This window comes from Anarhichas minor, unplaced genomic scaffold (assembly GCF_050575085.1).
Source record: "Anarhichas minor isolate MPS153535 unplaced genomic scaffold, ASM5057508v1 ptg000025l, whole genome shotgun sequence".
NCBI lineage: Eukaryota > Metazoa > Chordata > Actinopteri > Perciformes > Anarhichadidae > Anarhichas > Anarhichas minor.
Genome location: NW_027466471.1, coordinates 10,047,544 through 10,072,888, shown reverse-complemented (window position 1 = coordinate 10,072,888; position 25,345 = coordinate 10,047,544). Strand labels below are relative to the sequence as shown.

Genomic DNA, 25,345 nt, shown 5'->3' with positions numbered 1-25,345 from the left:
AAATGTGTTTGGTGGTGTGAAATCAAATATGACTACATTTTTGCTGAGCCGTATTAACCACGATACTGCTTACCAACTAGAATTGTATTGAATCATCGGCTTATCACACTCTGCCAAGAAGCTCTTGGCGCTATTGATGCTTTGCTGATTTCAGAAGCGTAATTCTTTGGAAGGTAGACGGCTTTCGTCTTACTTAAGTGTGACCTTGCGGAGGCCGATGTACAGCACTTAGAGGTAAGATGCTCATTTAGCTCTCTCGGGAACCATAAAGAGAGAATATGCTGCTCGTGATGGCATCTGCATTCTTTTTTTGTCAATCAAAACTGTAAAATCAATGCTGCAATTTGAAAAAGGTGTTTTTTTTTAATGGCTGAACACATTCCGGTTCATAGTGTACTGTAAAAAATCACTATCATCAACTCAGTCACCAAAAAGAACGACTCTGCAGAAACCCAATTTGTAATTGATTATTCCTCCAACAGATGCGAATTATTTTTAAGGTTAGGCAAGTAACATTCTTACTTAAGGTTTGGTTTGGGAAAGGTCATTGTCATGATAAAAGGCCAACATTAATTGTCAAACGCGTTTAACACCCATTCATCACCCCCAAACTCTGTACCTTAACCACATAAAGGACACTGAATATCCTGCATTTGCACTTCAAAGTGGACATAGATGTATCTCCCAATCTGAATGTAATTGAAATAGGCTGTTTTATACGTGTATATTTTGCTGTTTGTTTACCATGATCATACTTCACTCTACAGCCTTCAACAAAATGCAACACTAACAAACAGGGAGGTCTCCCATGGTTCAGCTGACCCGGCTAATAAAGCAAAGCTGATTTTGTTATTGGGCGGTTTTAATAACACTGGAGAGCTGGAGAGTCAATTAAAAAGGATTAGCATGCCCCCAATCAGCTCAGAGCCTCTTCATGCTTTAATAATTATGGAGTGTCATCAGCACTCCTACACTGTACAGTGAATCAGCTTTGACATGCGCGCACACACATGCACACACCGACGCACACACACATTCATACATCCCTTTATTCTGGAGGATGAATAGTTGAGGCATCATTTATAGTCGGTTTGTTTTCATTCAGACCCTGTTAAACTATTGTGATTTTATCATGAACCCTGAATTTAATATCTGACACACTGGTGGGTGAGGTTGAAGATGATAACACAGGTTCTAATTTGTATCTCCTGAATCCTACATCGGACATGCGTTCTTTAGTTATACAATACACAACTATTAGACTATAAGTCTGAACTTGATGGAAAGAGGGACACAGTGCTTCATTGATGATGTGTAAAAAGACATTTGGGGACATACCTCTTTGTCCTACTGAGTGAGAAATTATCCTGATCAAAACACTCCTTGTTTGAAACCCATAACATCCACCTCTGATTGAATTCATTTCATGCCTTTAGACACACTTTTTCCAATTCCAAAATCAGAATTATTGTTGTTCTGTAATTAATGTAAGAACAATGTAAATGACTGTATGGGCAATCTTTGGATGAAGCAAACTTAAGTTAGGGACCTTTACAACAGGGACCCCAATGGAAATAAGTCATGTGACTTTCTCGTGTTATCCTTGATGTTCTTTGAATTGTGCATGGACATTGGTGTTGCAACCATGTGTCATTTTAAAATGAATTGTCAAATAAACAAAACACAAAATAGGTATATGGTGCAACTTGCCAGGAAATAATTCATTTCAAGACGAGTCAAGACATTACAAGTGTTTTTAGGTCATAATGTTGAAGCACTTAAATGATCTTCAGCAGTCTGTGTCCTGTGGTTTCTTTATCATACTCTCCCATTGCTCACATTTCATCCCCACTGTTACTTTCTTCCTTATTTCTCTCTCCTCATCTCTCTCACTTTCATCTTTCTGTCCCTCCTCCTTCTCCGTCTTCTGTTGTTGCCATTAGTGATGTTAAAGTACTTAGTGAACCAGAAGGTTCAGCAGGAAATGTGGAATACATCACTCTCAAGAGAAATAAAGAAAGCAACGGAGACACGTTTACCGCATTGACCCGTAACCATTCACGGGGCTGCTCTATGATTTAACCAGCTGTCAATCATTTCAACACTGGCTCACAGCAACCAGGAAAGTCATTTAGGCAACACACTGTTTTTTAAGTCTTAAGGAAGCTCCAAAGTATCTCCCAAAGGAGGCTTGCTGTGTCTGCTTAAGTTTACGCATTCAGGCATTCAAGTGGTTATTATCTTTAGTTATGATAGGGGTGGAACTACTTTTCTGCATTCAAATAATTGATGGGAATACGAATTGGAATCCGTGAGTCTGCTAAGAAATATTAATTTTGCTTAAATAGAAAAAAGACTAAATCGATCCCAATCTTATGGTCAACGTTTGACAGTTTTGTGCGAAGATATTCTGACAGTTTCCATCAAGATATTTTACACAGCTCTCATGAAATCTGTATGCTGCTAAATACCGCAAATATCGCCTTGTGACATTCAGGGCTTGCACATTAGTCGAGAACGCAAAGTACAGCAGGCTATATTCTAAGAGAGGAGAAAACAGGTTTAATCTTTTAATTTCCTACCTTTCAGTTCTCCTATCACAATTAGAAAGTATTTCCCTTTTGAACTTTTCCCTGGTGATATTTGAGGTGTTGATTCTGATTCTAGCTCTTACTAGGTCAGCATCTGTTTGGGGAAACGTTTCCCCGACGTGTCTGAGCTGTTGAGTGGATTTGGATGTTTTTCGTCTTGCCTCTTCCTCTAATGATTGGAGCCCAGGGTCTCATTTCAACTTTCCATCCCCTAACTCTCACTCACCCCAAACTGTCATCTCTGTTGTTGTTGTTGTTGTTGTTGTTGTTGTTTTTCCTCCCCTCAGCTAGCACTGCTTCCGTCACAGTCCTCATGTATTGTCTAATTGATTTTCTATTTACTCCGTTTATTTGTTCATTTAGTTTCTGTTCATTCCAATTATCTGTTGTGTTTTTTTCTTGATACGAGTTCTTGGTTCTTGGAAAGCAATTCTAGGAAAGACATTATTTTTATATTTAATTTCACAAATAAACAAATCATTGTCTGATGCCGTCCTCTTGTCTTTAAGTATTATGGATAGACCAGGGCAGCCTTCAACTACTGATTAAAATATATAATTGCAAGTAGAATAAGCTTGAACGCATATTTTACTTCAGCAATGTAATAAGCAGTCCATGAAATTGAGAAAATTGGCTTTGCTCCCAGACTCACCTGCTTCCCTTCTTTTGGTTGTCCCGACGCCCTCCTGCTTTTCCAACTGTAGTAAATTAAATATTGAAAAAATCTTTTTAGAATAAGTGCAATACTTCCAGCTCATCTTTGAACCATCCTTCCTGGCTAGCCTTGTTTCCCTTACATAACCACATTTTTAATGGTTAGTGTTCACTCAACCTTTCCATAATGTAAGTGATAATCAATTTTTATTCTCTGGAAATAAATGTATTGCTAAGCAACTGTAGTCAAAGTGTTGCTTTCTGTCTGAATTTTATTTTATTGAATTGTCTGTCAGAAAATAGTTGGACGTATTGGTGCTTCAATGACGTAGTCGCGTTGCCAAGCCTCAAACTTTGCTGTCCGTCACTGAAACGTCCTCTTTCATGGTTTTCCAACTTCCATGTCACTGCCCTTCTTCTCTGCCTTCTACACTTTCTGCACATCTAATTTTCCCATTTACTCACCAACCACCTGCACCATGTCTCAAAAGTGCAGCCCATCTATCAATCCTCCAGAGTGGTAGTTCATCTCTGCACTGCCCACGTCTTTGATGCTTGAGAGATGGCTTGTGAACGCTGGAGTTCTTGGTGTATTTTATTTTACACACTCACACACCTTATGTTTTGACAAAACATTCAGAGGTAAAATATTACCCTCCTAATTGTCTCTTTTCTTTCCTACCCCCTCTCCCCCGCATTCCTCACATGACTTTTACTTTCCTTCTCATGTTTTCCCAAGTGTTGGGCCTAATAGATTTCCCCATGTACGTATATCCTCCCCGTCTTCTCTCCATTCCTTTCCATCCATGCAGCACCTCTGTCCAGTTCTGCTCCCCCTCCCTCCATCTTTCTTTCCCTAATTGTGACATAGCATGGAAATTCCAAATCGCTCTGCCTCTCCCTTATACTCCCTCACCTCCTCATTACCTTTTCATTTGTCCTTTTTATTCCATTGCACTCTCTCTTTTCCCCCCACGGACTCCCTCTCTCGCTTCCTCTTCCTATTTGTTGATATTGTCGGGATAGTTTTAATGGATCACCCACAGATATCTGCTCCGAGCCTGCACTCCCTGTTTCCATCCTCCTCCACCATAATCACTGCCTCCCTAACTCTCTATCTTTCTCTCGCTCCTTCACCGTTGTCGTTGAAATACCTCTTCTCTATCCTACCCTCTCTTGAGATTTTTCCCCATCCATCTTTCGCTCTCCCTTTCTCTCTGCACTCTTGAATGTTGACATGAGAGGGTGAGTCTAATAGATCACTGTGAAGCATCTGCACCTGTGTTAAATCTCAGAGGTAACGCTCTGTGTGTGCGTGTGTGTGTGTGTGTGTGTGTGTGCGTGTGTGTGTCCGTCTGTGCATGTGTGCACCCTAGAGAAGCTAGTGCCAGCTTTCTGTTCAGCACATCTGTGACCTCCTTTAGTGCTGAGCAACTTCCTTGTTTTACCTCTCCTTTCCTTTCCTCTCCTCTCCTTCATTTCACCTGCTTCTATTTGTTCTCCCTTTTCTTCGTTCACCCTCTCCTTTATATAATTTATAAACGTACATTGTACAAAGGGAACCGTTCACTTTGTGGCTTTATTTAGGCTCTCAGGACATACTGTAGATACAAATTATTTTAGGTATTTTATGGGCTGAATTTTGCAAAACAAATACTCCCGGCACAAGTCCCAGCTGAGTACAATAATACCTGCGTATCATACGTGTGTGCCATGCATCATTCAGTTAAAGTGTACCAAGGTGCAGTGAAGTAGTAGGTTATTAATAGACCTCTGTAGGCCTGTCCCAGTCCAACTTGGTGTCCGACTGTGTCCCAGTTCTGTCTGTGTGGGACACTTTGAAGAGCTCCCTGCTCTTCCTCACACTCTGCTGCACGTTGGGGATTCTTTCTATTATATACATACTTCATCCTCGATGCCCAACTACATTTGAATTCCTAGTGGTATACGAGTCTTCTAAGAACATACGTTAAGTCCTCGTTCCTCTTATGAACAGGACCTCTGAGAATTCTCTGAGAGAGTTTTAATAGATTATACAGTGTAGTATATATATCCCCCTCTCTTTTAAATTGTGCAGTACATGAGCATGCAATGAGCTATTTTTACTTTAAAACATATATCTGGCATATCGACATACATTTTTACAAAACAAAGACTAGAAATAATTAGCCAAAAATACTGCATCACGTAACATGGAAGTATATTGTGTTATAATCTAGGGTAACCTTTAGGCTAACCCTGTTTGGCTTTCCTTGTACTGTAGCTCTGTTGCCTTCATGTTTTGTGTTACAGCATAGAGGCAAAATAACTAAGATAAAATGTGTCCTTAATTGATTTATAGAACACACATGCAACAAAAACTCTGAAAAAGCTGAAACAGACAACTTTTAGATGTCTTTCAGAACATCAGTGTAGGATGATTGTCGACCGCGACCCAGTTATGTCCATGTGTTTAATTAGGTCTTTATGTCACTCGCCTGGATCTAGTTAATTAAGCTGTCAGAGCCTGTGAAATCCCGTGTTGGCATGCCCACATAAAGGCACAGACACACCGACATACACACACACATGCACGCTCTACCCACTTCCATCCTGTATGTATGCCTGCACATCTACAGTGACCTTACGTTAACCTGCACAATCTGCCCGGTCTGGCCAGTCCTGGCGTGTATTGTATTGTTGTGGGGTTGGTGGCTTTAGTAGTTCCCCACAGTAACAGTGGGCAGCAGGATTGTCCTAATCACCTCCCAAGTGTAGTAAGGATGCAGACAGAAACACCAGGGCATATGGCCAATTAAGACAGGGATGTGAAATGCTACAGCTATTCTGCAGTTGAATGAACATCACACTTAACATAATCAATGTAATTGATTGGCAAGGTTACTGTTCCTGACTACTGCATGGACATCGACACTGTTCTTACATATAGCATTGAAACTAATCATTTTTGGGTGCTGTATTTTAATTTATCTGTCTCTTCGGTCTGTCTCGACAGTTTATTCTATTTTCTTTTGTCCATCCGTATCTTTGATTAATATTTTCCTGTTGTTTGTCCGTATTATCTGCTTATGTCTGACTGCCCGTCTCTCAGAAGGCTTATGTCAGCATTGTTTGCTCCTGGGATATATTCCTAAATCCAGCTTTTAAGCAAGTCACAGTTTTTTGATGGTAACCCGAATGAAGACTATTTATCCCTGCCTCTTCATGTTAGATGTTCCTACTTAGTTCTTAAGGTATACTTATCTAAGAGATCACGCCCTTGGAAATACATTTGAAGTTGGGAACATGCTGCATTTAGGTCATTTTGGAGTATGTAAAACAATACAGCATTGTACATATTCTGTGTATGCTAGCAACTGCAAGGGGCTAAACTCGTTGGCCGAAATAAAAAGGAAGATTTTGTTCGTAGGGACGACTAATAGGAAGGTGCAGATGAAGAGCGTGTTACTGTCGTAGAGGTGGGAGTGAGGTATAGCCCTTGACGTTAAGAGGACATTTAGCCCAGAGGTTTTGTTGGCAGCAAAATATAGCCATTTGTATTTGTTAGAATGCAGGTATAGAGATGCCAAGAGAAGAGTCACAGCAGAGTGATGGAAGCAGAAGGAGACAGACACTCACACAACACATATCTGCACTCGTTTTTCCAAATCAGTTCCTAATGTAACCTGATTGTTTGCTTCGTTCTGTATAATAAGCTATATTGTGAGCACAGATGTGCTAAAAGAATGGCTCTTCCACCACATCAATCAACTAAGACCATAAAGTGAGAGTTGGTAATGCATTCTATTGTCTGAGTAGGCTCTATGTAAGATAGCAGAGTTCCTATTACTCTATCTACAAATAGAAATGTATCTTAATTGTCTTGAACAAACTCAATGGGATTTAGCCGCCATGTTTTCCTATTGATGATACAGCAGTACAGCTGTGTTCAGTAGCTTCCACCATAATCCTTATGGCCTGTGTTTGTATTCACGGTGACCATCATGAATGAGGTATAAAAGAAACACTTCCTGGTGCGTCATAGTTTCATTTGGTGCATTTATAGTCTGATTTCAGTTTAAGTGCTACATTTATTTGATGCTGAGGGAGGCAATTTAGGACCAATTGTTTTCGTTTTTTCAAACAATGATGGGTACTCTCCTGTAATTGTTTGAAACCACAAAGTCCTTTTGTTCATCTCATCACAATGAGTTAATTGTTTTGTCTAATATCAACACACACACACATACACTCACACACACAGTCTTCACCATATTCATGTGCTCTGTTGGATTAAATTTCTATTAGCTTTCCACGATTGAGTCTGTAGATTGTTGATTAGCCAGTAATGGCCTTTGTTACTGCACTAATGAATAGCTTGATTACTATTTTACTTAGCTACACATCAGGAGGCGGGTGATGTGTGTGTAGGTGTGTGTGTGAGACATGTTTTGGTATTATCCTCTGACGAACACACACAGACAGTTATAGCCAATTGTCTGGGTTTGTGTCAAGAAAGCTGATGGCAGCAGAAGAGAAAGATGGATGGTGTACTCTGCCAACACCCATCTCTCTTCCTCCCTCTCTTCTCTCGCTCTCTTTCTGTCTGTGTCTATGCCTCTCAATATGTTCTCTCCCACCTGCTCTCTGGTTCTTCAGCCTGCTGCCACTCCACTATTGTCTTTTTATTAATTCCTGCATCCTCCTCCACGTATTTGTCTTCCTCTGGCCCTCTCTCATCTGTGATCTCTGTCTTTTTTGTTTCTTGCATGGCTGATTTAATGTCCTCCTTTTCTCCTTTGTTGTTTCTCTCTGTCCGGGGTTATTTTCTGCTGACTGGACTCACCGGGCTCTTGAGAACTAGGTTGGCATATTGCTTTGTGTGCGCGTGTGTGTATGTGTGTGTGTGGCTTTGTTAATATGTCTGTGTGAGCATACGTGCATGTGCGAGTGTTTGATAATGGAAACAAGCATGCCAATTACGGTGATGTCTCTCTAGATGCTGGTCAGAGCCAATAATAATGAGTGTGGCACATCTGGCAGTGTGCTTGTGTGTGTGTGTCTGAGTGTGTGTGCTGGTAGGGAGGGCATGGGGTGTGTAGGGTGTTATGATTGGCAGAAAAATGATACTTCTCCGAAGTTACAAATTAAAGTATATGCAAACGTACGCATAGTAGTTCTCCCAGAGGCTGGCAGGCAACCTGACATGCACATCTTCCAAATGTCAACAATGCATCGCTCCAAGAAAGTCAATTGTTTTATTCAGCTCTGGTCGGGAGGCAGGTTTGAATTGGAAATGACAAAAAAAGTAAATATCTTAAAAATAATTCATATAGGTATAAAAGAAACAGTCATGCAAACGTCTCAGTAACTCCCATAAACGTTGGCAGACCGTAAAAATATATTCAGCTTTAGTGTTGGACACTGAGTGTGAGGTTAACACTGCCTTCTATGTGGTATATATATATAGAACATCCACTTATAGCAAATAAAGCATGAATTATGTATTTGGTTAGACACTCAAAGAACTTGGTTAAGGTTTGGGAAAAATCCTTGTCAAACATTGAAAAGTCAAATATCACCAAAATCATTATCGTTCCCAAACCAAAGTGCTTTTGTTGACTAAACCTGTCAAAGTCCTGCAGCTTTGTACATGCAGTACTAAAACACTTCCTCCATATGAAAAGAATGTTGGCTGTGGACATAATCCAGCAATTAATTATGTTTCCCTTAAAACATGCTTGGCAAAACAAATTATATCAAGGTAGTTTCTCTGAGACAGGGTAGCCATTAAATTAACGAGTAAAAAGCTTTACACGTATAACTCAGATGCAATTTGTTTATTTTTAGTTTCATGAATCAGCGTTTAGGCACATCCTCAGGATGATTCAGACAAAGATGTGCCAAATGAATGTACAAAACTAAAACCGATTGGATTGGAGTTTTTTCCCCCATCCTTATTTCAAAAGATACAAAAACAATTGCCCTGAACAAACCCTGTGGTCAGTTGAAACAAAGATAACTTCACTCCCTTTAGCTCTTTGTCCTTATCCGTCCACTGTCTCTCTCCTCTGATGCCGGCTCTCAGATTGCCATGAAATGAAGTGGCAAAGCTTGCTTGAGTGGGTGCTGGTTGTGGAGGCTGGAGTTATTAAAACATGGACGGACACACAAAGCAAACTCAGTCCACGCCCACACATAGGTAGAGTAATCACCTCGGGAAGCTCTTTAACCCACTCATCTGTGGTCTTAAAGGGATCCAGATAATTTAGCTAATCAAGGGGATGATCATATTAACACTTCAGTGATTCACAGGCACACACACGCACACACACGCACACACACACACACACATGCAGTACAGCTTGATGTCCCCGTCTTCGATTGCAGAATCAGATTTTATTGTAACTGGTCTATATTGTGTTTCGTCACACCCTTATTGTGTATCTGTGTATTTGCGCCTGCTGCTACTTTGAAAAATTAATGTTGTGATTCAGTGGAAGATTTTATCCATAGACGCTTTATCTCTGCGCTGTTATCAACTCCCATATGAGGCTCTTTGTAGTGGCTCTACAAAGCATGTCACATTTTAGCATTTGTCATAGATATTCTTTGCTTTGTTGTCTCACTTCTTGCTCTGTGGTCTGCCATTTGTTTTGCTTTTGCAAGATTTACACTGTGTTTCTCCCTCTGACACACTGACTATGATGTCCCTGCTCTCGGTAGCAGATATACGGCAAAGCTTTGCGTTTCAAAACATTTTGTGCTGCTCTCAAGTGCAACAAAATGGAGTATACATCTTTATATCTTGGCCTGCTTTTATCTTGCACAGCATGCGACCAAGCCTTTGTTTCAGTGCCAAAGAAAGATGCAAATGTCAATAGATTGTGCAATATAGTACGCTTTTCTGCTGCCTTAAAATTGCACAGCAAAATATCTGACATTTGTCCTTAGCTTGTGAGTAAGACAACTTACAGAAGTATTTACATATTATAATGTATCACTCCTCCCTACAAATATATTGCAATATCCAAACACCACAAGCACATACATTATTAAGAACTGAGGAAAGACAAAGCTGCTTCTATCTAGTATTCAGGGGCACAGGGTTTGAAATACACCTGTAGGCAAATTAAGGTCTCAGTCTCTGGGTCAAGCACAAAGAAAACATGAACAAAGTGGGTGTGTAATTGATCAGACAAAGCCTTGTTTCCCTTTGAAAAGAAAGCCAAAAAAAAAGTGATGGACTCTTCCTGAACCTTTTTTAAAACCATGTTACAGTTGAAACAGAGGACAAGAGCATTGCTTCTGTTTGTGCACGTGTCAAGTGTGTCAAAGGTGTTGTGTGTGTGTGTATGCGTGATCACAGGCATGTATAATGTCATTATTTGATATCTGCAGCATGGCAATAAACAAAATGTTTATGGTGTGTGTGTGTGTGAGAGAGAGAGAGAGAGTTTGTTTCTAGCGAGACAGCCAGGTGAGGGCAAGAGTTAAAATAACAAACACACATTCCCCCTGGGGTTGGCTTGATCCAATCAGCCACCTTCTGTCATTCACACACACAAACCCTTACACCAGCTGTGGGTAATGATGCGGTGGCAGTAGCAGTATAGCCGCCACATGTGGTCTCTTTGTCTGAGCCCAGTGGAGGACACATCAGTCCAACGCGCTCAACCTTCAGGCATCATCAAAGGCCGCAGCTATTTTCAGTTCATCGTCACACGAGACCTTAGCTGCCAGTAAAGGCCTGTATTAGTTTTATTCTATTTCGCAGGGAAATGATCTGATCATACACCTCGGAGCTGAAGCTCACTACACAAGCTAGAATGATTCATGAATTGATTACAGATTACATAAATACACAAGCCCTACCATGTCAGTCACGTTTGATCAAATGTTGCTAGTTGTATGTGGTCATATTTTATTGGAAGGACTTTTAATTTATGATTTGGATTATGTAACAATAAATTGTGTAATTGTGGCATTAGAGAAAAGTACTGTTGGTTTAATTACAATGGCAAGTAACACATATTTGCTTTTAAATGTTAGTTTTCAACACAGGAACACACACACGCACACACACAACTATCTTCTGCTTGTTTTAGCATTGCAGTAGAATTAGCCAGAGTAAGCAATTTTTGGATTAGAAGGTCCCCCAGGTTAATTGGTGGCCAAGTTGTGCTCATTGCTTTTGTTGACTGACAGTAGTTTATTAACAGTGTTTGGAGAATGAAGGGACTAAGAAGCAAATGGTTGAATACATAAACGGCATAGTTTTAACATGAAGTAAGTCTAGAAGGGATTAGAATAGAGATTGTGATAAGACAGTTGTAGCAGTTTAAATAGTAAATTCTGAGTAGTATTATGAGTAAAGAGGTTAGAGATTTTATGTTACTTTGTACAATGAACAAGATACTTGAGGTTAAGTGTCCATGCTCTGTTATGGTAGAACGTATTGAATCACGGCCACAGTCTTGCCTATTTTTAAATTGATATCCTTAGCAGCATAATGTGCCAGCACATCAATTTTCCAGGAACTGAGATTTCACTTTAGATCATTTTCATTTTTTTGTTAACTTATTTCATCTTTCACCCTCCAATATTCACCGAAGATACTTTATTCCGGGGCTTTAATTAATCATCGAGCAGCAAATTCATGTCAGGGGTGAGACACTTCCTGATGACCGTACACAATGAATTTAAGTCAAAAGGAAAACTTCTCCTGCCAGTCATAGTTGTTTCTATTTTAATGAAATAATCTCAATAAAGGAAGCAAATCTCATGTTGTTGTAATGAAGATGTTGGTGTCAACATAATCATTCTCACAATTCCAAAATCATCTTTTCAGATCTATGACCGTTGTGTCATAGTGCCAACAGTCTTCAAAGTCCTGATTGGGGGGAGGTGTTTAGCACACTCTCTCTATGTCAAAGGAAGTCTGAAGTCAGGTTATTATAAGTGAGGTTGCTAAGATAATAATATTAAACTTATCTATTGACCTTATATGTGAAATATCATAAACCAGTAAACTTACATGTAAAAGTGAGTAAGAATATCCAACCTGCAATGCCACCATATGTGCTGCTGATACAAGCCTACAGGTTCAGGTGAACTTACTGATATGTTACCCGTTGTTTTGAAGACTTCAAATGAGTTGCATGAGTTCGTGATTTTAAATTAACAATATGTTTTGCTCACGATACATTATGCTTGAGTAACATGGTGCTCAGCTCCATCCATCTTCACTTTTTATATCAGGTTCATATTGTTATGTAGTCCAACCAGTGACCTTAGATCTCTGAGACAAAGTGCAACAAATATACTGTATTCCAGTGCAGTTATTTTTCTCCGTGACCACAGCACAGCTTATATAACTACCCTGAGCATGAATAAATCAAAATCCTTATTACACACATGTATTTGCTTTGGTTTGCCAGAGAGCAGAGAGACTTTCTTTGCACTTGTAAAGTACGAGGATGAACTCCTCGGCTGACCGTTTTTGTTTGTTTGTCTTTGATTTTTTTCTCCAGTATATAACCTTTACTTTGTAATGGAAACTGAAAGGTCACACAGCATTTCACTTAAGATTGAGAATTCAAGGCTACAGTGAGCCCCCTGGCCAAAGAGCACAGCTGAATCTCTAAAGATCAGAGAGAGAAGCAGGTAGAATAACTGAAAGAGAAGAATGACAGCCGAGCCGGGGTAGGCAGCAAGCCGAAGAATAACACTGAATTTCCATCTGAGATTTCCATTTCCTAATGCGAAGGGTGGAGGAAATTAAACAACGTGAATTAAACAACGTGACTCGGACATTTATCTGCTTGCCATAAAGCTTGGAGAGGCTAAATTTATGAGGGTTTGGACCAGTAAATACAGCACTCAGGAAATGTGATTAGGCTCGTAAATCGGATAGTTTCCCGCTGTCCTACCCTTCACCCAAAGCACCTTGCGAAAGCATATGTTCGGGACATTTTCCTCTTTTTCTACACTGCCACCCATGTTGTGAAGGGCCCCCCGTGTCTTTGCTTTTAAAACGTATGATTTCTGTAACTTGATGCATAAACAACCTCCTGTAGGCAATCATTTCATTATTTCTATCATTTTTACATCCTACCTCACAAAGGGATTTTATTTGCTTGTGAATTTTAAATGTGATTTCTAATACATAAGAATATTTTTTACAAGGTGAACCATGACTAGATCACAAGATAGGAGCCTGCTCTCCGACTCCTACACATATTTATTTATTTGGATTTTCAATGGTGACATCTCCTCAAAGCTTTTCTATGTGGAACAGTTGAAAAACAAGATTACACCATCACCTATTAAGTCCTTCCACACCATCTTTATTTGTCATCTTGACAGATTGAAAACAAGATTAAACCAAACTGGATTCTTTTTTCTTTTTTCGCTCTTACAGATGGACTATTTTAGACAAACATCACTTTCAAAACAATTATTTATTTATTTTTGTCTTGGGGTGGATCAGTTGTGAAAACAAGATGATATCATTATTTTATAATTGACCTCAGCTGGCAAGATCTAATGATACATTACATTCCAATCATTTAGCAGACGCTTTTATCCAAAACGACTTACAATTCAGATTCCATCACATGATAAGTTGCAAAAACGAATTAATAATTGTTTATTTGATTTCATTTGTTTTTTGACTTAATGCAGGCACCTCTACAATTAGATAAAGACCATTGTGTCATTACACAATAACACAACTTACTAATCTCTTGTCAGCTACATTGTTCTGATCTTTTCGAAAACCTTTATACTGACCTCATTTCCTCCTCTCTCTGTCTCTCCCAGGTGGAGTGGTTGAAGAACGAAGAAATAATTGACCCAGCAGAGGACAGAAACTTCTACATCACCATCGACCACAACCTGATCATCAAACAGGCGCGTCTGTCTGACACAGCCAACTACACATGCGTGGCTAAGAACATAGTAGCCAAAAGACGAAGCACCACAGCCACTGTCATTGTTTACGGTACGTTTGCATGCTCCTGTCTGTGTGGGTCTTTGTTAAGTTTGCTTAAAAATATTGTCACTAAAAGTTGTAATTTTTCTCTTTTCCTGAATGCAGGTGACATTTTTGTTGTGTCTGATGTTGAGTGTTTTACTCGTATGACACCGTTTTAAATGCTATCTGCAGCTACCCAACAATATGTCGGATCAGCCAAGCCAGCCCCCATCTGCCACATGAAATTAGCTCTTTGTGATTGGCCTGAAATCCCAACATCACCCTTGACCTCACCCAATTAAAATTGACCAATCACGCCTTCAGTTTTAAATTAGAACACTCAGGCTTTCCAAATGTCTGCACTTTCAGCCAAGAGTCCCACTGTCAAATGAATTGTGCAGCATATGGCATGATAACAGCTGTGAAAAACAATAACAAAAACTTTGAATTAGCTCACTTCTTCTGTTTTCCGGCGATGCTCTTCTCTTGCTATTTCTTAAGAAAAACTGAGAAGAAAAAGCTTGTTAAGAGGAAGAAAACTCCACACATGCCGTTTCCGCCTGCTCTTCTTTTTTTCCCCTGTTTTACCAAATGCCAGCCCGACATGAGAGAATAGGAAACACTTTGAGGATCAACAATGTATAGCAGAACACTCACACACATACACAGTGTTTCTCTAAAACCTAACACTGTGTCTATTCACTAGGAAGAGTGTTTCAATCAAAAATAACTGTGCATGTGTACGTGTTCAATGCAGACAGCGAGAGATGGAGTGGTTTGACACTGATGTATCCTTACAGAAATAGATTGTTCAATCTGTGGTTCAATCTTCTCGGCTCCACAAGGGCCCGACTGACACTGTTGACAAGGTGAAATAGTAGCGGGAAAAAAACAAAAACATGAGGGGGGAAAAGCGGAGTAGCTATATAGATGGATGGGAGACAGGTGAGGACAAAGGAGAGGCGGAGGAGAAGAGAGTGGGAGACGGCAGGTGAGTGAGGAAGAAAATAGAGTCGACAAACCTAAGAAAGCAGATGACAAAAGTGATTGTACCTGATTTTACCGGTCTCTCTCTCTCTCTCTCTCTCTCTGATGATTCATTTCTAATTGGGCATTGGGAAAGGAGTGGGCACCATCCACTGGGCTGAGACAGAGCTGTCAAGATGCAGCAGAGGGGATTTCAACCCACCTCTCTGGATGTCAACTCTCTCTCTCTTTGGGTGTCCTTGTGACTCATTCTAACTCTGTACCTGATTTCTCTCTGTCATGCTCGCCCTTATCTTTGTCTGCACCGTGCTGCCACATTTTTTCTCATGAAAAACAACAGTAATGCAAAAATAATGACGCAACGATTGAGTCTAAATGTGACGGGATGCAGGGAAATCTTGTTGAGGTACAAAGACAACAAGAGGGAGAAAGTGGATACAGATACACAGAGAGACAAGGAAAGAGAAAAGATGCAGGCAGATTATAAAAACACATTATTTATTTTGGCGTTAAGGATTCAGAAAACTCATATTCAAAGAACCATGATTCCTTATAATAGTTATTTTGCCCTCTCCCTGCTCTCTCTAACAAGGGTCTAGGGTTAAACAATCTGCAAGCAGCATGACAGTGTATGTGTCTTTTACCATGTGTAGGTTCTACAACTGCGTGGGGAGGCATACGTGTGTCAGTGTGCGCTTCTCTGTGTGTATTAGTGACTATGAACAGCGGAAAAACATTGTGCAGCAACAGGTTGCTCAAGATTTTGTGTGTGTGTGTGTGTGTGTGTGTGTGTGTGTGTGTGTGTGGTTTCGTTGTGCAGGAAAATCCAGCTGTTCTCTCTAGACTTCAACAACCCAGCCTCCTGGCATGTGTAAAACACACACTGAAGCCCATGGAGACAAATAGTTCAATTAAAATGAACAACGCATTCAAATCACAGATTCATCCATTGAGGACGATGCCTCTTTGATTCAATAGGATTATAATGCTCTCTGTGCCCATTTGATTGCTTCATCACAGACCTAATTTGTATAAATATCACATACGTTGAGGCTTTTCTGTTGGTATGTCTGCTACAATTCCATCAAGCCTACTTTATTCATTCCTCAAGGGGCAATTTGAGGCAGGCTTTGCAAACACAAATACACAGACTTAATGACAGCGGTCAAGCCACAGCTGGCCAACAATATCCAACACCACAGAGGCACATTATTTATGTCAAAAAGTGTCAAAGGGTTAATTGCGTTCATCAATCCACACACATGTCTTGTACTGCGTCTGTATGATTAATGGCCTCTGGAGTAAAACCAAACTTACTATTTGTTTGACATACAGGCAATCTAAAACACATTACTGATGGTATTAAAGTATTCAAAGAGGACATGTGTGGGGTCATTGATGATTGTGTTGTGCAAGGGATCTTTGTGGTTTGCCAATACTTTTTGAGGTGAAAGTAACAACTCCTTGATTGGCCCGCGTAATAGATTGCTGTTTTTGTTGTAATGGCTGATTAATGCATGTGTGGATTACTGTATTGATTAAGTTACTGATCTCGGTTGCCACAGTGAACGGTGGTTGGTCAACATGGACGGAGTGGTCGGTGTGTAACAGTCGCTGTGGACGGGGCTTCCAGAAACGAACCCGCAGCTGCACTAACCCCGCCCCTCTCAACGGAGGACTGCCGTGTGATGGACAGGCCATTCAGAAACTGCCCTGTACCACACTGTGCACTGGTGAGTGAATTATAGTCCGATTCTATCCATATTCATGCAGATTGGGCCAATGGATTGTATCCTTTTCTTCTTTGTGCTGTTTTAATCTGTGGCCTCAAGTTTCATGTGTTCTGTCCTGAACTCAGCTTCTGCTGCATTCCACCCCTTTTCTTTTTTTGTACTTTTTTCCGCCCGATATTTCTCTTTGTAAATGCTCCTTGTCTTTTTGTTTTGTTTCTCAATCTTTTTGCTTCTTTCCCAATCCTTTTCCTCCAGTGGACGGCGTGTGGACAGAGTGGAGTAAGTGGTCGGCCTGTGGGACAGAGTGTACCCAGTGGAGGAGGAGGGATTGCAACAACCCAGCACCTAAAAACGGAGGAAAGGACTGCGATGGGCTGGTGCTCCAGTCTCAGAACTGTACCAACGGACTCTGCATGCAAAGTAAGTTGACTACAATGAATCTTCCAGAGGACAAGCATCGATGTATCTCTTCTAAATGTATTGAAGTTGTGTCATGTATAGTACCTAACCATGAAAGATGAGTACGCCAATTCGAACAAATGTCTTGCAGTGACTGCTTCAGATGGGAATTGACTTGAAAGTGAATTGACCCCGGATTAGGCAGGCCGATGGAGTGGAAATGCATGGTCAGATATTTAGCTGAAGAACAGGAGCGGGTGAAATGTAACTTGACAAATTATGGGTTCGTTTACAGCACTGATCCATAACGAGAAATCCATCACTAAATATAGTATAAATGAAATTAACCCTGAAAGGGAATGTACTTGGCTAAGCTGATATCTAAAGTATTCATACTCTTCTTACAGATATTGTTCCTGAATATGTTAGAAAATCAGTATTGATTTTAAAATCCTGTGTCTCGGAGTGCCTTGCGCATGTCATATAACCACAACGTCCGGGGTTTTATTCTCCGTCAAATTAACACAATTTGTTTTTATATGTCTCTTTCCACCGCTCGTCTTCTTCATCCGTCTTCTCATCTCACTCTCTAGTCCTCCAGCAACCACTGCTATTCTTTCCATTACATCTCCTATCCTCACTGCCATCTTTCTTGCCTCATCCACTCTGACCCTCTGGTTTTATGCCTTTCTCCAGGAGCCTACCTGCTCCCCTTTCTCCTTTTTTTATAGTGATTTGTTCTCGCTCTGCTTTACACATGTACTTTATTCTTCTGTGCACTGTAGATGATGTATAGGTTTGGTCTTTGATGGTCATCATAATTAACCTTAGTTTCACCACTTTCTTGTACATTACTCAAGGTAAAAACACTTGTTTTATAAGGAAAGTAATGGTAGATATTTAGCCCACTGCATAGGTTGTGGGACTTTTTTTTACTCATAGCCTTTCTTCTCTTTCTTGGTATAAAGTTACTGCATCTCACGACAGAACACCAGAGTTAAAGTTTTGCCTGCATTTAAGGTTTTTCAGCCTAACTTTATTGACACAGACCAGCTACTATTGGTGGTGAGGGCAAAAAGATAGGAGACCGCCGATCGTTTGAATGTCGTCTTGCTGCTCACTCGACGTGCGCAATGTTCGAACTCAGTGAAACATAGAAGAGGAAAGGAGAGAAACTAATGTGACATTAAAGACTCCTCAAAATGAGCTGAAATATAACGCAGAAACACTGACGTTTATTGTTGAACTGTACAATACAATTCATTTTTATAAAAAAAGTACAATTATAATAATGAAAAACAATATATATAGTTGGCAAATATATTGTAGTGGAATTGGAATATCGGAATCGGCATCGGCCACAAAAATCCCATATTGGTTGCGCTGTAATAGATATTTATGTGGAACAATCATCCAAAATCCCCCACATTTAGTGATTTCTGACACCAGAAAAAAAAAGAAAAGTGTGGTTAATTTCAAAACCACATGGAAAATGTGGGCTGAGTCATAATGGCACAAACATAGCAGCAGCAGTTTTTCCAGGGTGGAGGCAATTTTATTTGTTGACTTTTAGGAATAGTGCTTGTTACTCCCTGTGCTCAGAGTAATTGGCAGACAAGCATCTGACATGGGGAAAGGGGGAGAGAGAGAGAGAGAGGGGGGAAGAGAGAGGCCTGTCAGGGTGAAGAGAAAGGAGAAAAGGTAAAAACAGAAACAAGTTTGAAGCAAGTGCACATACACACTTGTGCTTGTAATTATGCCACCAATTCTTATTGGTCTTTCCTTTCACACAACATGGCAGCCATATACTGCAGAGACTCGGATCATGTCTGCATTCGTCTTAAGAAGTTTCATAAAAAATGAATAATTTAAGGACCTGCCTAGAAAAAAATGAATCTTTCTGCAGCCTAAAAATTATTAATAGAAGTATAGCTGTCTATAATGTAAATTGGCTGAGGCAGTCCCAAGGTCCTATTGATAGACATTCTTGGGTTGCCATCACTCTGCGGAGAATATATCTGCTGGCGCGAGCAAAATTGCTGCAAGGAGAAAGCCATGCTTTGAGCGCAAATTTTTAGCAGTGCTCTTCTGCTCGCGCAACTTTCACCTGCTTGCTCGCTGAGTGGGCTCTCTTTTTGACAGTAAGTGGGCGGACCCAGTCACCATTGTATCGCTAAATTGAATTGGTTACAATCCTCGCCTTTGGATATATTACTCCACTCTCGGAGATAAATATTGTACTTTTTACTCAACTACATTTCTCTGACTCATTTTCTTCAGATGACAGTTTTTCATCCATACAGCGACACTACAGACATGCGACGATCTTATATAATATGCAGTCCGGAGCGTGGAATTTAAAGCTGTCAATGAGCTGTCATCAGGCTGTCATCTGTCTCTGCTCTCTCGGCAGCTCAGTGGATGTGACGTATCTTCCGCTGCACAGAGGATTGTGGGTCAGAATAACCAGAAAAGATGGCTGGTTTGCATGGTTCAAAATGCAACCGGATGCAGTAGGACGTCCTGGTATTTTTGACATACTGCATTTGACATACTATGTACTGGGACATACTTAATCTTGTTCTGGCATACTAAATAGTATGGTAGTATAATTTGCCTGTGTCCACACCTTTAAATCTGCCCACTCCTGCGAGTTGACTGATTGGTCTGGCATCACGACATTAAGATGCTGTTTCTCGGATGAGAAAGCAATTGATCCAAGGAGCGCCACAGGGGGGGGACTAACGCCGTTGTCAAGCTGTAGCCAAGTGTTGTCAAGTGTTGTTAAGCTGTGCTCCGCAACTAAGGAGGAGTAATACCAACACGGGCATCATAGACACGATAGACGCTGCTATTTAGGTTGTTCTAAGTCGATTAAAAGTGTTTTTACTTTGCTAAGCTCCACTCTTAAAACCGCGGCAACACAAGTGTGTTGGCATGGCTCTAGGCGTCAGTGTCAGATGAAGGCAGATGCGTTGGTCTCTTGTGATTTGATAAGGAAAAGTACAACCCTTCCCCCACAAAAATCGGTTATAATGGAGACAATGTCAGACTGATTGGAATCAAATTATGTAATCCGTCAAAAAGCTTTGCCCGTAGGCGCATTATTGACAGAGGTTACTGTATATGCAGAGCCCTGCCCACAGCTTACGCAGTGTATTATATACTGTCTCTGCTCCATCAGAAGGATTCCCTGAGGCCTGTGAGGTATGGCCACAGAATCTGGGATAAAACCTAGAGAGGTATAGATTTAGGCTCATTTCCCCTGATTGATTTTCTGTCTTTAAAATGACTCCACAGACGTGGTTTTATGTCAGCACTAATGTTTCAGCTGTTTCCTGTAGCATTTACGGAAATCCATGAAGTGTGTGTGTGTGTGTGTGAGTGTTTGTGAGTGTGTATGGTTGTTAGTGGGGGTTTCTGCGTGTACAGCATTTTATAGGTAGAGTACATTTGAAAGGCTTGAAGTGATTCTTGTACCATTCTTCCATTTGGTTTTTGAATGATGGGTCTTTTAAAATGCTATCTTTACACAGACAGAAAATGGTTCATTGCTGGTATCCAATTGGGCAGTTACGTTTGCATTGTTTCACATCAGTAAAGCACCAAAAATATTTCCTCATTAAATGTAGAGAACGTTTGAAATGAAAGTGCTGTTGGAACAAATCCAGATATAAACTACAATTTGTGTTTGTTTCTCACATTTTAATACAGATCTTCACACTCAATTTACGGTTGTTAGGTGCTGGTTTTAAAAGTTGTAATTTTTAGGGTTTCAGCTTTGTGAATGAACTGATAATGTCAATGAAGAGGGGGGAGTTAATGTTTTAGATAGTACTCTGTAATTGACTTTGTGCTCAAAAAGCACTTCACTCTACTCTCACTCTATTTTTCTCTTTCTCGCTCTTTCTCCACCAACACCTCCCGCCTCTCTATTAATCTCCTCCACCGTCTCTCGCTGCCCTTTTTCTAAAGTTGTACTGTTAAATCCTGAGAGGTAGAAATCCATTTGACCTCACTTCTGCCCCGCATGGAGTGCCTCCTCTCTTTTTGTGTTTGTGTTTATCAGTGTGAGTCTGTGTGTAAATATATATATATATATATATATATATATATATATATATATATATATATATATATGTGTGTGTGTGTGTCTTCTTGTGACAGAAGTTGTAGGTCTTTCACGTGTTATTTTTTAGAGTTTGTTTTGTATCTTTTGGCCTGTTGACATTTTTCTGACACATTGATCAGGATTCCTGGAACAGATTCAGTCAGAGCTCCACTGTGTCATCCTTGAGAGCATGACATTTCACTCACTACCTACACACTGTGTGTGTGTGTGTGTGTACACACATTTGTGTGAGTGTGTGTGTGTCTACATACCTCCAGAGCAAAGAAAATATGCTGTGTGTTCTTTAAAACCACACGTAATCACCAGAGACACTAGCCGTTATGTAACTTTAGTGTTGGGAGAGAACACTGGATCGTGTTTGTTGCATTATACAAATAGCGATCATCAGTGTCAGCAGGTACTGCAGAGCATCTTCTCATTTCTTCTCATTGAGGATTCCAATCGCTAGTCGTTTTCTGCTTTTTTTTCCTTTTCTTAAATGTGTTGTCCTCATCTCGTCTGTCTTATCGCATTTGTAACGCTGCTGTTGGCTCTTACTAAATCATGTACGCTTCATTTTCCTGCCATCATGTTTTCGGATTTGTTTAAAACAATTGTTATAATTGGAACAAGAAAAGTTCCTGTCATGGCATGTTGCTCCTACTGTCATCACTTATTCAGACATTAATCAGCATGACATTTGTTAGATACAGTCGCATAAATGCAGTCATTTGCTAAGTCATATAATAAGAAATCTGTTAAAACAGTGCTGAAATATGCAAATTCAGGCCCAGGGCAACGTAGCAAAGCTCACCTACATAGCAAAAAAGAAACGCCTCATCATGCCTGTCAGCTGTGCACGTGTGCTACTGTATGTTAATATGTTTCACTTACACATCGTCAGTTTTTTCTTGCCCTTTGTTGATGATCAGTGTGTCTTCCAGCTGGTCTGACAAGAAGCTTTTAAGCGCACCATGTTGCTGTGTTTGCCTTTGTCAATTATACATCAGCACTTAAATTATACATCCGTACTTCAGCAGTTCATCTGTGTTATAGACCTTCTGTCTGACTTGGTGGACCGCTCAGCATGACACAGCAGCAACCAATTTATCCGTTTTCTTAAATGAATGTTTTTTTTTTTTTGTTTGTTTTTTTACCTTTTGATATTAATTTGTGAACTAAGGCACCTAAACGTAAAGTAGGAGAGCAGAAAAGTAGAAAGACACAAAGGAAGAAACAAACGTTGCATGTTGAGGAGTTTTTGTGTCCATGTCCTGCCATGTTTGTCCCATTTTATTTGACTTATTTGTTTGATTTTGATTGTTGTGTTCCTCTCCCTTCCTCCATCCATTCCATCCCCTTTTTTCTCGTCCCAAGGTTCATTGTTTCAGATGTCAACTGAGACCAAAGAAAAGAGTGATTTGGGAATCCCATGTAAGTTGATGTTTTATGTTTTATCCTCATCCATTTTCTTTTTGTCTTTCTAATTTTAGTCTTTCTTTCTTAGATTGAGCATTGACCTTTGGTTCATACATTTAGTTTTTTTGTTCCACGTTATTTTGAGTTACTTGATGAGAGTTCTTCTCTTGTCTTATGATCTGTTTCCTTTATGCCGTCTTTTTGCTGTGCCGATCAAGCAAAAGTCGTCAGACAGTAGCCTCACTAGTTCTAAAACATCACTCTGCTCTCAGACAGAGGCAGTCGTGGTAAAATACGCTTATATAATGGAAAATAAGAGCGGTATGCCTAAATACTCTTACTACATTCTTATAAAGGGATATATCATGATCAATAGTAGGTTTATACGTGTATTATGGCTTTATATTAGAGCATGTACATACATGCTACATCTAGCTGTATTTCCATAATTCCTTTACCATTCTCTGTGTATTAAACAACAACAGCACAAATCACAAATGTGGGTTTTCCACCTTCAAAATACAACATCAAACTCCAATAATTTTCTGTATAGTTGACTTTCAATGCCATTTTACTCCATTTCTCATTTACTTAAACTGCAGAAAACGGAATGCCAGCTGCAATTCATAAGACGTGACAACATGCAAATATCATGAGCTTAGATTTACAGGGTATGCCATGAAGAATTAGAACTTTCTGTTGTACATTAAGTCCCATGTCTTGGTTAGGAGGTCTACGGAAACATCATTTAAAATCTAGTGCAGGATCCCAGAGTTGTGTCTGGAAAGTGAACGCACCAAAGTGGTGACAGATTCCTTAATTAACTTGATTATTTCTTTCTTCCTGTCTGATAGCAGAGAATCGATTCAGCGCCAGTTCACTTGATTCACAGTTTGTGAGTTTGTTGCAGCTGTGGTCATTTTGGACAGTAGCCAGCCAGCTTTGGATCATTGCCAAAGTAGGCAATTTGCCTTAATTCTGAACACTTGCTTTGTGTTTACAAGCGTATGGGCTCACAGAGAACTCAGTGGAGTGCAGTTCCACTACGGACGCTGAACTGAGTGAAATCTGGATTTGGTTTTACTGATTTGACCCATTCTCTTTGAAATATCACCAGAATCAACGAATGCATCATTTGTAGAAGAGACACATTAATAACAGGAAGGCACAAGATCACCTGACAAGGGGAATACTGTATTAATTATTTGGGAGGTATGCAAGCTCTTTCCATCACTCTCTACTGCTTGTTCCTCAAAGTGAGATAATGAGAGAGTTTTCTACAAACACAAGAATCGAGAGATGGAAGAGAGATAGGATCCCTGCCATTTATTTAAACCGTGCTTTTTACTTCTCTTCAAAGCAATCTGTGAGTGTCTGTGATCTGTTCTAATGACTCTCGTTTAGCGTCTCCTGAAGCAGTTTCATCATCCCGGTGTGTTTTGCGAGATGACTAGTCCCGGACAGATACAGACACGGAGAGAAGTAGAGATGAGATATAGACGCAGTTATTGCTCATTTAACAGATGGTCACTCTGGTTTTATAGTATTAAAAATGACGGTCATTAACATGAGCATTGGGAGGTTGCATGAAACTCACTAATCAACAATCTGGAGTATTCAAAGATTCAAGGATAACGTATTGTCATTATGCAACACAGGATTGCACAACGAAATGCAGTGGTAGTCCATTCGCAAACATGAAAAAGCTAAACAGAAACATTAGTGCATTCCTGTAGTGCATTTTCTAAGTTTGCATTAGGATGGATGTAAACAGCAGCCACAAAACTATTCTCTGGGCAGATAATATGGACGACATCTTCACATTAACATCTCAACATCAGAGAAATATTGTCCATCAACTTTGACTACTTTTGAGCACCAAGCATCATTGATGTAAACACAGAGTCAGCCTCCTGTCTTCCTCTCTTCCCACCGGTGTCCTGTGCTCTGTCCTGCGGTCCGCCCCGTCTAGTGCAGCTTGAACTGGGATTCCACGACGGAGCCAGGTCTCTGTAAACATGTAGGCACAGCAGTGACTGTCCTCCTGCTGCAGGGTTAGCCTGAATTTTGCTGCGACCAGATGTAAGACAGGAGCAGATTGGGTAGTTTCAAAACATGTGTGAACCCGTCCACCTATGCAGGCACCCAATGTAGAGAGTATCGTGGTGTTTCTGCTGTTCATGCCCTGTCCATATCAGGGCCTTTAGTCAGATTACAAATGCATTATTGACCACCTCCATATCTGGTTCGACATCCAATAGCTGTGTTAGCAAAATCTGATTCTGGCTCCTCAGCTGTCAGTTAAAGGGGCAATATGGAAGATTTATAATGCTCCAATGCAGAATCCATGACCGTACTCTATCTATTTCGGTGTGACCTGATTGTTGTCTTCTCACAGTCTTAAACTCACCATGACCACAACAAGGTCTACGGCTGACATTGCAGTTATGTGTTGACTGCTTCATAAGTGAGAACAGGGCCAACTGTTGTCACA

At 40.3% G+C, this 25,345-nt stretch overlaps 1 protein-coding gene across 1 annotated transcript in view; it reads left to right on the top strand.

The window, feature by feature from the left end:
- LOC142957592 (netrin receptor UNC5C-like) overlaps positions 1–25,345 on the top strand; it is a 174,477-nt gene that overhangs the window by 121,072 nt on the left and 28,060 nt on the right. Inside the window, exons 5-8 of the mRNA XM_076099516.1 lie at positions 14,049–14,229; positions 16,755–16,922; positions 17,178–17,342; positions 22,810–22,866. Coding sequence (XP_075955631.1) covers positions 14,049–14,229; positions 16,755–16,922; positions 17,178–17,342; positions 22,810–22,866 — 571 coding nt within the window. The remainder of the gene's footprint in view (positions 1–14,048; positions 14,230–16,754; positions 16,923–17,177; positions 17,343–22,809; positions 22,867–25,345) is intronic.